Here is a 15154-nt window from a genome sequence, read left to right on the forward strand (position 1 = left end):
CTTTCCAACAAGCCATCATATGTGTTTCTATGATAATCCCAGGCAAAGCAAGCACAAAGTAAATGAAAACATTCTGCATAGATATTAAATTTGTGCATGTCCGCTTATTTTAGATATGTGTTTACATTTCTCTATTTATTCCTTACATCAAGATATTCACATCCAGTCTTTTCTAGTAGTTAAATCAACTTCCTGACTACAAACATGTCAAGTTTCAAAGCTCTCAGAGCTTGTGTGATTGATCTACATTAGTTTATATGCCTTAACTCCCATACGGACAGGCTATATTTTAGTCATTTATTGGTTTTGTGGTGTATAACAATATCTGTTAATTTAACAATCTTAGCAGTAAAATATTTTTAGCCAAGAATCCATTTCATATAAGGGAGACCTTAGAGATGAGGAAAAACATTGTTGGGTTTAGTTCTACCTCCGGTAGGGGTATCTCGAAAACTAAAGCACTTTTTGACCATTTGTCACTAGCCTATTGTGCATACACATCATGCCAAAACTACTGAATTTCTTGTATTTTGATTTCTTTAGCATTCTTGTTTCTTTTATATATATATATGGCCAAATATTGGGAGCAAAGGTAAAACACAGAGTTGGGCCTGAAAACAGATCTCTGAGACTCACTTCTGTCCTCAGAAACCGCTTCAGCTCCAGCGCTGCTTTCACATTTACATGCTTTTAAAGCAAGTGCAACCAAATATGTTTTCGTTGTTTGTGTGTGTGTGTGTTCTTTAATTTGTTTTTCTTTCATTTCTGAACTCTGAAATGTCTCTTATCATTGAGACTTGTTTTTGATGTGTTTTTATGCTTCATACACACATCAGACACTGACTGATGCACATTTTTAATTAAAACAAGTGAGGCAAAATGTCACACTGATCTTGGGGTATTTTTTATTTAATTTTTTGTTGTTATTTATAGTTCTTTAATTGCAGTGATGTGTGTGTGTGTGTGTGTGTGTGTGTGTGTATGTGATAATTCTTCTGTTTACTATTTTCTAAAAAAGCCACCACTGTCAGTCTCACCAGGATTGAAATTATTCAGTTTTCTATGGCTTTTCTCAAAAACTGTGAGGTGTGTTTTCTGTAAAATAATAATAATAATAATAATAATAATAATAATAAAAATGCAGTAGTTATTTAATTATTGCATATGCCCTGGAGTTAGCCATAACTAATGCATCCATTTTCTGTAACATCCCAGTAAGAAAAACATATTTTTCCTTATACGGACTTTATATTGAAGATGTCTTTGATCTAATCTTATCGTTGTGCGCATGCGCGTTTTTCCAGGGATTTGGGAGAGTCAACCACGTCTTCAGCGCCAGAGAATCTGAATCGTTTTAGCCAATCGGTTCGTTCGGACGGTTCGTTTCAATGAACTGATTCACAACCGAGTCAGCACTCTAAAGCGTTCCAAAGTTTCCGCGTGGAATTTTACTTTCTTTTCTGTCATAAAATTATTGTTTATTATTAGGTTATATAGTTGCATGTGGCAAATGTTGATATCAAATTATTATTTATATTAACATCAATTTGTTAACGGCATTCTGAATTCAAAAACATTCCTAGTAAGTTTCCGCATGGAATTGTACTTTATTTTTGGCATATAATCGTTGTTCAGCACTTTTTGTAAATTATTAGAAGTAATAGCTGCATCAACTGTTGTATCAACCTTTATTATTAATACATTTACATCAGTAATAAACAGCAGGTTAAAATAATGCTATTTCTTCTGTAACATTACTGTAACATATAATACTATTGCTCCAGTCCGGTCCAATCTCAGTTTTACCCTTAATACAAACTCGTACAGTCCGGTGTTCTACAAACGCTTCGCGAATCGATTCGATCGGGTCTTTAAAATGATTCTGTTCATAAGAACGAGTCGTTTATGATTCGGGCATCACAATCAGCGTCGTATAACGGGATCTGTGACTCGGCAGGGCGATGGCTCGGACCCTACACCGAGACAAAATAAAGCTGGACACGGAAAACCACTGCACTCCATCGCACCGTGTTTAATAAGCGCGTGACTGACAGCGAGCGCGCGGCCGGCGGTCCGGTGACGTCAGAGGAGCGGCTGTCCTCTCATTGTCTGTAAAACCGCTCGTTTTCGTCACTTATACCTGATTTAAACGCGTCCACGTGACTTCTGTGTTCTCCGCGGTCGCGTGTTACATTTAAATGTATAATCTAAGATCAAATGCTGTTTGTTTGTGATCTGACACGCTGTTTGTGTATAAATCAGAGGGGAGTCAGTCTGGTGCTACTGTAAGCTGTGATCAGAAGATACGTGCTTTATAACGTGTTGTGTTTGCTCTGCATGCTGTCAGAACTAGTATGCTGCTTGATATATGTTGACAGAGCTGCGGCTGGGGGTCAGATTGAGTCCGGACACCCCAGCCATCCCCCCGAGGGCCGTGGCTCTACTGGACCCAGAGGTCAGAAGGGGCCCAGGGGTTTCTAGGGGCCCACAGCAATTTCCTAATCGTGCTTTTAAGAAGGTCCTAGAATTTCTATCTCTGGCCAGGTTGTGGGCTGTCCATGCCGGTGTCCTGCTGCGGGACCGTCCATCACGGCTCCTCTCCGAGGAGGATCATCCAGAAGAACCCAGGAATCAGGACTTGTTTGAGTCAGCCGTGCTCTTCTGTTGGACTGAGGATGCTGCGGACTGCTCTCAGTCTGGAGCGAGACGAGGAGCAGGAGGACGAAGGAGAAGACCTGAGGGATGGTGGGATACCGTTCATTATTAACAGGGGGGGTCTGCCCATAAACGAGGAGACCTGGGAGCAGATGTGGCGGCACGTGGCCCGCATCCACCCGGATGGAGAAGCAGTGGCCAGGAGGATACGGGGAACCAGCGACCTCCCCAAGGTACAGCTTCACATGAGAAACCTGAACAAACACCCGGTGGGTGTTCTTCTGGGGGACCTTTCCCTTGTTAAAACAAAAAATAATGCACATAAAGTGCTCTGGTTTCACTCATTAACTTTGTAATTAGTATGCAAAAAATTATTCTTTAGTACTTCTTAACAACATCTCAACTCTGCTATTTGGGGACACCATGAATATGAACTAAAATGTGTCACTATCTCTGTATTTAAAACATGTAATTAATAACTGCTTGTAGAAACCATCTTTCAGTGGTGACTATTTATTCATTTTTTTTTTAAATAAAGAGATAGTATGTTAAAAGCGCATTTTAGTGCATATTCACTGTTTCCTGAAATAGCAAAGTTGAGATATTCTGAAGTTTAATAAAGAATAATTTTTAGCATACGAAGTATAAAATTAGTATTTGAAAATAGAGCACTTTAAGTATTAATAAAGAACATAGATCTGTAGGTCTTGGGAAAATTTTCTTTTAAAGTAATGTTACAATATTAATTACTCCCTAAAAGAAGTAACTAATTACGTTACTTACTTTTTATGGAAAGTAATGTGCTAGTTACTTTTGAGTTACTTATTAAATCTGGGCAGGGCTTGCTTTTTTGTTTCTAATATAAAAAGTTCTTCTTCTACAAATAAAAACCTTTTCACATAAAAAGTGAAGTGAATGTGCCTCAGGCTGAAGGAAACTGAACAGTAGATCACGCTGCTTAAACTAATCACGTGAAGAATACGATGCAGGAGAACAAAGTTCAACAATATTCAGTCATAACTCAAATCAAACACAAATACATTTACACAATACAAGCACATTTTTGCTTATTAGTATGGTTGAACTGGATCATCGAAGGTCAGAAAAAAAAAAAAAAAGAATAATAAAATGCCATCTAACATTTTGCACTGGTGAGCCTTTTTCTTAGGTGCACCAGAACAAAAGTTAAACCAGCTGGCCACACTCTCTCTAGCAGCACAATCTTCCAGACTTGGCCCATCTCCACTGATTCTGATCAGATCTTCACTGTGTGTGAATGAAGGGATGCTCTAGTGTCCGATTTGAACAGCTAAACACTGCCTAAACAGCATATACTACAGTTTCAGCTATTAAAATACTTCAGTTTTGGATGTAATAGCAAAGTGATTATGCTTAATTTCATTTTTTTATTATTTTTTTTTATTAAGTTAATTTAAGGAGGGAAAAAAACGTTTGGAGCATATATATTTTTTTTACTTTTTATTTATTTTTTATTTAAATTTTTTTATAACGACCAAGCAACCAGCGGCAGATAGTGAGCTTATGTTTGATCAGTTTAGCCTTTCAAATCATCACGACTTGCCTAAAATAAAATGTATAAATATAAAGTTCAAGCATATAACAATGTTTAAACGTTAGACCCAGATAAATGTGTGCTTAGACGCCAATAGACGCTTCAGGACATGGAGACACCAGCATGATCACTTGCATTATTTTTCAGTAAATACATTGTCGTTTTTGCTCATTAAGGTAAGAGTAATGCATCATTTGTAAATGCAAAGGGTCTACTTTTATTTGTGTGCACTCACAACATCAGCAAAAAGTTGTGCTTTTATAAAATAAAGAAAACAAACATGATGCACTTTATGCGGCTCTTCTTTAACAGGAGTAAATAAATGAACCGAAACTCAGTGAATGCATGCCTCACAGACATAATAAATGTGTCTATACAAAGGTTTAAATGACTACTTAACGAAATAAAACAAATCGAAAACAAAAAAAACTCGTTACGTAACTGAATTCAACTTTAAGATGTTTTTCTCAGGGCCAGACCTCATTGAAAAAGTTTTAGAAATATTTCAGACAAAGGATACGATGAGGTTTTGCTTAAGAAGCTTCGGTGCTGTCATTGAAGCAAAAGAGATGCAATAAATACCAAGACATCTGTGATTCATGATCCTATTCTAACTCTTACATTACAGCTCTGCGGCGATGATGAAGTTCACATCACCCTACAACTAAAGTTTGTTGATCACAATCTTCATGAATAAGCACAACCTTTATGAATTTTGAAGCCGAAGTACAAGTCAGTGTCCAAGACTAATGTTATATAGAAGACTAATGTCCTGATCCCTTCCTGTCCCATTTAGATACTTGTTAGTCACTTCAAGGGGTTTTTACTTAGGTATTTAATGTTGTGGAATAAAACATGAAAATATCTTGAGTTTATGTTCACCACAGACCGTATTTAAGGCATTTAACCCATAACCTATTTAAAAAAAAAAAAAAAAAAACGAATCAACTTAAGGACGATGGACCCAGAAGTGCTAAAATTAGAACTCATTTCTGGGTTTTGGTCTATAAAAATACCTCATCCCTGCAGCACTCTATTAGTGCTATCAGTGATATATCCCAGCAGTTTGAAGACTGCTTTCCGTCTGTCTTACTGGCTTTATTTCTTTAATTCGTCCCCTGTGGAATGATCAGAGCAGATGCATCTAATCAATATCCATTGAGTTCAGCCGAACCCAGATCCAGACTGTTACTGCTCCGCTGATATATAAACACTCTAAATATAAAAGTTTCTTTATTGGCAATTTTTGAATCCATGAAACACCTTTTACATCCATGGAATCTTTCCATTGCACAAAAAGGATTTTCACACTAAGAAATAAGTGGTTTTTAAAGGTTGTTTGGGGAACTAAAAATAGTTATTCTATGGCATCACCGTGAAAAACAGCTTTTGACTCCTATATAGTCTATTACCATCGTTTCACACTGAATCGAGGACTGATCAGCTTGGACTATATATCATGGTCTGTCGTTAATTAACATGACGTGATGTCTCTGTCCAGCTGTTAACTCTTCTTTAACCCTGTAGATACCAGTACCAAGTGTGCCTACATTCCAGCCCAACAGCAGTATTCCCCAGCGTCTGGAAGCCATACAGAGATACATCAGGGACTTGCAGTATCCTTTCTTTCTCGCTCGTCTGTCAGGAGAGACATCGATGTGCTGACGTTGTTCCTCATTGTTACTGTATGCTGAATGAACTTTATAATGTCGGTAAATTGTTCATTACTGGAGTAGAATCTATCACACTGGTCCAGACTCTATCATGAACACTGGTCAGGAATCGGTCAGCATGAACTAATGCTGTAGATCATTTTAAAGAAATAGTTCGCCCAAACTAGTTTGGTGGTTTATGATACCAAACTCCAAAAAGAACAAAGAAAAAAGTTAAAAGCATAAAATATAACTCGTCAGGAAGTCATGATTCAAAAAACATGACATTTCTTTTAATAAACTAGTTTATTTATCATTCCTCTGTTGAGGAACAGTGAAAGTAAAGCTTCTGGAAACAAACGCTCCTCAAAAGATCCTGAGGATCAGATTTGAGACTCTAAAACATGATTGATGGAGAATCCAGTAAAGCTGAGCTGCTTCAGTCCAGTAAGAGTTCATCTGGAGATATTACTGACCTTATTCTGACCTTTACTTGATCACAATCAGACAAGATTTGACAGCAAAAACACATGTTTTCAGTGAACAGAGACTTTGGGTTTGGCGATTGTTGTCCATTACATTTTTTCGAGTGATTTCAGCTTATTGTCATGTTGTAGGCAGATGGAATTTAGGCCACAAGAGCTCAGTGTTTTTCACTCTGATGATGATGACAGCTGAAATATCAGAAAATGTCAAGAACAATGAAACATTGTGTGTGCTGTTGGTTTGGCCAATGTTTGACACAATGATTTGTTACATGACATTTTTCTCTGTATATGTATTCAGAAATTCTCATGATATATTTCACTCATAATATAGGTTATTTTCTGTAAACTTTGATATATTGGCTGACTTTATATAGTGCATTGTTTTTCTCCTGACAGTGTTCTGTGCTTAACGTTGTCTGTCAGATACAATCACACTGGAACACAGTTTTTTGAGATCAAGAAGATCAGGCCACTCACAGCGTAAGACCCGTCCACACATCTGTCTACTTTCATAAAGCTTTATCCTTCAATTAAAGCAAACTCCTGCTGTTAGCTTACGAAATTCAGTACTTTCAATTATTATTATTATTATTATTATTATTATTAATAGACCTTTTAATTAATTTTCATCTTTTAAAAATATAATTTGCAAACAGACTCTTGTTGCATAATTATCTACAATGTGTTTTTCAGACTGATGGACATTGCCAAGGAAATGACAAGAGAATCTCTACCAATTAAATGTTTGGAAGCCGTTATCCTCGGAATGTATCCTTTACTTGAACTGGATTGAAAATATTAAAATTTTAATAACATATACATTGTGCATATGAAAAGTGTAATAGCTGCACTCATACAAGTTGTGTTTGTGGTTGGTTCAGGCTAGCTTTGAACTTCTCCATCATTCAATAACAGCTGCTTCAGATGTGTCATTCAGAAACAATCTGGACTGAAAATGCTGCTTAAAGTGTTCGGATCAAAGTGAAATTATCAAATTATATTTTGGTTTTGATAGAAGCTTTTGCTGTAGCATTTTCAACCAGCTGATCTTGTTTATTACTAAAGGACATTCAGCAAGTAATGCATTGCAATCGTCTGGTCTTATGGATTTATTTCTTCTTCTTTTTTCTTTTTTTTGGACAATAATGTTAATATGTTTTACATGTTTATATGTATTTTTATTCAGAATACACTCAACTAAATTCTAGTATGTGTAGTAAATACAGAGCCACTGAATAAATATAGAGTTGTTTTCCATTAAAATCCCATTTTCATGAAATGAAAACAACAGAGGACCTAATACAGAGCCTTGTGGCACTCCATATTTAATTTGTGTTAGTTTTGACAGTTCATTTTCCACAAAAAGTGGTAGCAATAATACAAACATCTTAATGCTTGTTCACAAATGTTAATATAATACTCTAATCTGTCCAAGAGAATGGCATGATCTTTGGTGTTAAAGGCAGCGATTGAATAGTATAAGAAATTAGATGAAACCCCAATCAGGATATAAAATTAACTCTGATAAGTTCAGTCATTGTGCTATGGCTAAATTCGGATCTAAACTAAAAATATATGACATAAATGGAAAATTTGAGATGGATCTATAATTAACTTATGTTTACTTGTTGATCAAAATAAGTTCCGAATCCAGTTCATTCTTTCAGTAATCTTCTAAACATTTTAGTGACAAAGAAGGATTTCTTGGGTGTCCTGGAGATGTCCAGAATTAAGGGCTTAGACAGATTTTTAAGATTATTGCCTGCTGGGTCCAGAAAAGTGCTCTGTCAGACCGTCTTAAATGGTAAAGACAAAATAAAAACTAAACTAGATAAAACAAAAGGTGAAAAAAAAAAAAGATTTTGATTAGATAGTTCTTAAATATGAAAACAATGTAGCCTAAAATGTTTATTAATTTGTAATTGGACACTGATGGAAAGCTTGTTTTATTTTTAAATGAAACGTATGGATAAATCTTTCTCATTGACATCAGCATGAATTTAGAAAGTAGTTTTTCATTTCATGCTGACTTTAACACTCCCTCTCTACACAGCTGTCTGTTGTATATATTACCACTGACTCCCTTAACACAGCTGATGCTTCAGTTACCTCACCAACAGCATGCCGACCGTCGAGCGGTTTCCTCTCAGCTTTAAAACGCAATTCTCAGGGAGTCATTTTCGTCACATTGTGCTGGGTGTCCACAGCGGCGGTCGCTTTGGTGCTCTGGGCATCAGTCGCCGCGAGGATTTGATGTACAAACCGCTGGAGTACAAAACACTCACAGACCTCCTTCAAGAGTTCCAGGTGGCTTATCGGAGGTACTGGCACACACTGTGCAAGGTCAAGATCGGTCATTATGTGTCACACGACCCACACAGTGTGGAGCAGATTGAGTGGAAGCATTCGGTGCTGGATGTGGACAAGCTGTCCAAAGAAGAGCTGAGGAAAGAGTTGGAGAGACACACTCGGGATATGAGGTTGAAGGTACGGATGATACACCTAGGTTAAATCATAATACTGCTGACAGTACCAAATTGTGTGTAGAAACAAAGGTGCTATCAGTAATTTTGTAAGGAATACCTCACATAAAATTTACCTGACCGGTATCAGAGAAATGTGTCTCAGAAATGACATGCTTTCAGCAAATGTAAAGGTGAAGGTGTGCTGCACCAAATGGAATTGCAAAAATTATTATTTACAAACAGGTTTCTCAAACACTTTTATCGTACTTCTCTAGGTTGTCTAAATGCAAAATGGATCCAACACAGAGCCTTGTGGCATTCCATACTCATTTTGCATTAGATTTGACTGTTCCTCTTGTAAAAAAAAGTGGCAGGCGATCATGCAAACTTCTTAATTCTTGTCCACAAAAGCAAAATGTATTTCTCTAATCTGTCCAAGAAAATGGCATAATCTTTGGTGTCAAAGGCAGCACTAAAATAAAGTATTACTAGACAAGATTTGTACACTTATTTAGTGACACTAGTGATATCTGCCAGGTAGCATAAACATTTTACGCTAATGTTTAATTTGGTGCTAATCTACCTCCTTCCAAACACAACCAGGACATCCCACTGCCATTTTGTTTGAAGATTTACTTTCACTGGATCTTCCCAAGCCTCCAAAACATCTCACATCTTTTGAGGGGTGTTTATTTCTTCATCTTTCAATCATCTTTTTATTGGAGATATAGTGTGACCACTGATATTTAGATCATTTTATGTCAGTATTTGCTGTACTGTTATAAAGATCTCATTGATTTACATTGTAAGCATCAAAATTTAATCTCAATTTACTAAATTGCATATTTATTTTCATCCTGTTTTTTTCTTCTCCATATTTTCATTGTATCAGACTATATGACCCATAAATGCCTGATGGATCAAATGTGATACTAAAACAAACAACACATGAAGATGGATTTTTTTTTATTTTTTATTATTGTCTAAAGGTTCAATAAACTGTTCCATTTCAAATAACCAGAAGGTTTCATGTCTTATGTTGATAATCACACCACATGCATTGAGTTTAGTGGTTGACTGAGGTCTGTGTTTCAGATTGGTAAAGCTGCTCCACCATCACCGCCTAAAGACAGGAAGAAGGATATGGGATCTCCTCTGAGGACCCCATGCAGTCCGATGCGCAAGAACAGCCAAAGCGACAGACGGTACTTACAGATCAAACAGAACACTGATACAGTTACAACACAACATCTGACAAAAAGGTGGTGCTGTTTTACAGGTCATCAGTGGAGAAGCGGGCCGGGCCGGCAGGGCCCGCGGCTGATGTGAACGGATACCAGATCAGGGTCTGAGAGAATGAAGAGACAAAGGCCGAAACAGCCGTGAGAGGATGAAGATGTGTGTTCACTTGAAGACGTATCATGCTACACAGAGAATGTGTTCACTTATAAGGGTAGACATGAACACCTTCTCTAATCATTCATTCAGTAGAATAGCCACATTAGGAACAATGCATCATATTTATATTCATTTCAATACTTTTCATATTTAATCTGTAAATACAATGCAAGTTAACCTTTAACTCTACTAGAGGATAGCCTGTAGTCCATTTTTGGGGCCTTGGATCAGTTTTTGGACTGCAATGATTTTCTGGCTCAGTGTTTTTGTCTTGTTTTCCGGTATAGTCTTTACATTTCTAAATCATTCAAGATACTTTTTCTTTTGAAGCAAAACAACTTAATTTTGAGTCTTGTTTTCTTTTGGGGGGGGGGGGGGGGGGGGGGGGGGGGGGGTAGTAAATATTTGCTGGAAACAAGTAAAAAATATGTGTCACTGGTGTCAAATGTTTAGTTTTATTGTTTTTAGCCTCTAGTAAATATTTCTTGATAGAAAAATGGGTTGCACTTTATTTTACAGTATGTGTACTATAATGTACTTATAGTGTACTTACAGTGTATTTATCTAAGAAAGTTCTGGTAACACAAGGTAACTACATGGGGTAGGGTTAGGTTTAGGGGTAGGTTCAGGTTAAATACCTAATTATTACATGGTTATTGTAATTACTATAATAAGTACATAAGTATGTACATGAGGAACAGGACTGTAAAATAAAGTGCTACCGAAAAATCTTTAGATCATTTTAATGGAAAACAGAACAAAAAATAAAATTTTCTAGCTTCCCCTTTTAATGCAGTTTATTTTTCTGAGCGTGCTGGCAAATATGTGTTTGTTTTGAACAAACTCACTTCTTTTTGATGCGCAGAGTTAAGACTCAGTTTCATTTAGTTTCTAGAGTATACCAAGGCTCGTTAATATATAATTTGTAGTTGTGGTGCTCATTCATTTTTGGTGGGTGCTTCGAAATCTTTAAAGTTGGGAGCACCAGTGCTAACAAGTAAAAAAAGTTAATTTTCGAGCCTTGTACACGCATCTTGATATTTGAATATTTAGATACTTGCACTGGAAAACAAGACAAAAATACAGAAGATATATAATTTTTTTTTTTGCAGTGTTGCAATCCCCCCGACACACTTTTTGCACTTAGCGACACTTATAGTATAGACATTTCTTATTTAGTCATCAGGTTTCATGAGTGATTCCAGCCTGAACTACAACAGAGCAAATATTTGGCTTTGAAAGAGGAAAAGCACTCCCACTGGTGAATCTGATGGCTTTAGTACTGATCATGATACCGCTTTAATGGACATGCGTGTATGTAAATGATGTTGCAGATCAGAATATACAGGGTTCAGTAGTTATGAATGCAGCCCTCGCTCCCTGTAGGTTTAGAAATGTTTTTAACTTTTGAAAGACTGGATGCTCAATTATACACATCCAAGTTTTTAAAGTCAAGATGAAATTGACTTGAATTCATGTTCCTGCCCTTAAATATTTCATCATTGTATCATTTGCTAGAGAAATAGCCTAAATGTTTGTCTTTATAATCTTTCATCAAAATATGTCATGCTTCTCCCCTGATGTCACGTTCTCATAATGACCAACCAACTATCATTCATTGATTTCTCTGTTGAATACCTCGTAATGTGTTGTGACTGTGAGCATCATTTCATGTTGACTTTAGGAGTAGCGTGGTGTAGACATGTAACAGTCTGTTTCATTAGCAGATGTTCTCCTACAGTAGACACACACTTGTTGTGAGACACTATGAAGTGCACTAGTGTGATTCTGATGTGTGCAGAAGACACTGATGCTGGTGCTGTTAAAGGTTCTTCATTAGAACTGCATCCTGCCACATGATTCACTAACTGTGTGTGATTAACAGATGTTGCTGTTGTTGATTTTTCACTCTGACGTCACGGCACTGAATGTCTTTCAAACACTCACTGGCTCTTTTGTGACACTTGAAACTGAAATGTACAATAAATTGCCTATAAATTGTTTTTGTCAAACAAGAAACATGTTTCTGTCGTGTTACATCTTACTTCTGATACTCCAGATTAAAGTGCTAAAACATACAAAATATTACAAGCATACGTCACAAAAATAGTAACATATTCATCAATGTTACATTTTTTAATTTAATAAATACATGCAAGCACTTTACAGTAAGGTTCCATTAGTTAATGCTTTAACAATGAGCCATAAATTTAAGTATTTATTAATCTTTGTTAACGTGTTAATATAAATACAGTAGTTCATGTCAGTTAAGTTTTATTAAATAATATTAAGAGATATAACGGAGATTAAAGACAACCCTCGCTGCTGCATTCTGGATCATTTGCAGAGGCTTGATAGCACATGCAGGAAGGCCCGCCAGGAGAGCGTTACAATAGTCCAGTCTGGAAGGAAACAATAGCTTTGACAAGAAGTTGGGTGGCTTCTCTGACAGGAAGGGTCTAATCTTCCTAATGTTGTATAAGGCAAATCTGCAGGACCGGGTTGTAGCAATATGGTCTGTGAAGCTTAACTAATGATCCATCACAACTCCTAGGTTTCTGGCTGTCCTGGAAGGAGTTATGGTTGACCAACCCAACTGTATAAAGAAGTTGTGATTAAACGATGGGTTAGCTGGAACCACCAGGAGTTCTGTCTTAGTAAGGTTGAGCTAAAGGTGATGGTCATTCATCCAGCTAGAAATGTCACTCAGACAGGCTGAAATGAGCAGCTACTGTCGGGTCATCTGGTTGGAATGAGAGATAGAGTTGGGAGTCATCAGCGTAGCAGTGATAAGAAAAGCCATGCTTCTGAATAACAATTACTAATGACATCATGTAGATGGAGAAGAGAAGTGGTCCATGTACTGAGCCTTGAGGAACCCCAGTTGCAAGTTGTTGTGACTTAGAAACATCACCCCTCCGAGACACACTGAAGGATCTGTCAGAGAGGTAGGACTTAAACCACAGGAGTGCAGTTCCGGAGATGCCAAACTTTCTGAGGGTTGACAATAAAATCTGGGACAGCTCCAGTTAGATGAGTACTTAGGATTTGGAAGCTGCTCTTGCTAGTTGCAGGGCTTCAGTAACCGAGAGCAGAGCAGTCTCAGTTGAGTGGCCAATTTTGAAGCCAGATTGGTTGCTGTCCAGGAGGTTGTTCTGAACAAGGAACATAGAGAGATGGTTGAACACAGCTCACTCAAGTGTCTTTGCAATGAATGGAAGAAGGGATACCGGTCTGTAGTTTTCTAGAAGCACTGGATTTAGAGATGGTTTCTTGAGCAGTGGGCTTACCCGAGCCTGCTTAAATGCTGAGGGAAATGTTCCAGATTGAAGAGAGGAGATGATAACGTGAGTAAGTGAAGGTATGACTGAAGAAGGGATCGCTTGAAGGAGGTGAGTGGGGATCGGATCAAGTGGACAAGTAGTAGGATGATTGGACAGGATAAGTTTGGAAACGTGCATCTCTGAGAGTGGAGAGGAGGAGAGAGAGTGTGCATTGGTCATTGTGAAGTTATCCTCAGTTTGTGGTGTGGAAAATTTGTCACTGATGGTTCTTGTCTTATTTGTGAAGAAAACTGCAAAGTCATCAGCTGTAAGAGTCGATGGAGGAGGAGGTGGAGGCAAATTAAGAAGAGAAGAGAAAGTCTTGAATAGTGTCCGAGCGTCACAGCAGCTGTTAATTTTGTTGTGGTAATAGGATGTTTTAGCTGTTAAGACCTTTGCAGAGAAGGAAGAGAGGAGAGACTGATACACACTGAGGTCTGTAGAGTTTCTTGATTTATGCCATTTCCTCTCTGCAGCCCTGAGTTTAGAGCGATGTTCACGGAGAACGTCTCAGGTTACGAATGTAACCATGGTTCCCTGAGAGGGAACGAGACACTGCGTCCTCTGAAGGGACACTATGGGGAACACCTCGTCGTGACCCGTGTCTGAAGCATACTTTGAAAAAACGCCAACTCGTTGGCCGGTGACAGCGTCTGACGTCACTACCGGCGCGACTATAAATAAGCAACCGGAGAGCACGTCATTTATCTTCTTCGTGAAGCTTGCGTCCGAAGCATGGCAAGGGATCTAGAGGACGCAGTGTCTCGTTCCCTCTCAGGGAACCATGGTTACATTCGTAACCTGAGACGTTCCCCCTCAAGGGAACTTCGAACTGCGTCCTCTGAAGGGACACTATGGGGAACAGTATACCCACGCCGCCATGCTGAGGGGAGCGCAGGCCAGACCATGGCGAACACTAAGTACCAACTCTACCATTCTTATGGGAGTTGCCCCTAGGACGTTTAGACAGCTGTCTGTGACACTATCCCTTACGGCCAAAGGCCTAAGCTACATACCCAATTTAATTGATCAGGGCCTCGACCCGGGGTAGAGCTTAAAGGCTTGGAATAGGAAGGATTCCTTTAAAGGGATACGGCTAAGAAACCAGTATTATACAAGGTCTTGCCTGTCACACAGGGGCTACCGCTTGCTCTTGCAAAAATTTTTCGAAGGAGCTGTCTCAACAGAACCCTGGTAGCAAACCCCTGCTAGATAGGTATTCAAGGATACCTGAATGGAGTGGCGCCCAAGATGAACGGGGCTTTACACCAACTCAAGAAAGGGCACGAAGCCACCGCGCGAAGCCCTTACCATAAAGGATTTTTAGAAAGAACGCAGAGCCTTAGCGTGCGAACTTACCACAGAGTGGATTTCAGAAAGTGTGCAAAGAATACACGTGCACACTTACCATAGTATGGATTTTAAAATACTGTTCTAGGGAGGGGTTCTCCTGGCACTCTGAAGGGGGAAAGCAGAGAACACCGTCAAACGAGAGGAACTCTGAATTCAGAGTAGCGTAATAACACGTGACCCTTCTTTTTTGGAAAAAGGGGCCCGTGGTTAAAATTACTGCGAGAACCGCTCCAATATCCCTTGATGA

At 38.3% G+C, this 15154-nt stretch overlaps 1 protein-coding gene across 1 annotated transcript; it reads left to right on the forward strand.

Moving 5' to 3' along the window:
- Positions 1–1886: 1886 nt before the first annotated feature.
- On the forward strand, positions 1887–10604 carry vash1 (vasohibin 1). Its single transcript, XM_052579809.1, has 7 exons — positions 1887–2888; positions 5756–5844; positions 6792–6848; positions 7062–7136; positions 8474–8855; positions 9929–10038; positions 10113–10604. The coding sequence occupies exons 1-7, from the start codon at positions 2559–2561 to the stop codon at positions 10183–10185; spliced, it is 1116 nt and encodes a 371-aa protein (XP_052435769.1). The 5' UTR covers positions 1887–2558; the 3' UTR covers positions 10186–10604.
- The last annotated feature ends 4550 nt before the right edge of the window (positions 10605–15154 follow it).

This window comes from Carassius gibelio, chromosome B17, assembly GCF_023724105.1.
Source record: "Carassius gibelio isolate Cgi1373 ecotype wild population from Czech Republic chromosome B17, carGib1.2-hapl.c, whole genome shotgun sequence".
In the NCBI taxonomy this organism is placed as follows: domain Eukaryota; kingdom Metazoa; phylum Chordata; class Actinopteri; order Cypriniformes; family Cyprinidae; genus Carassius; species Carassius gibelio.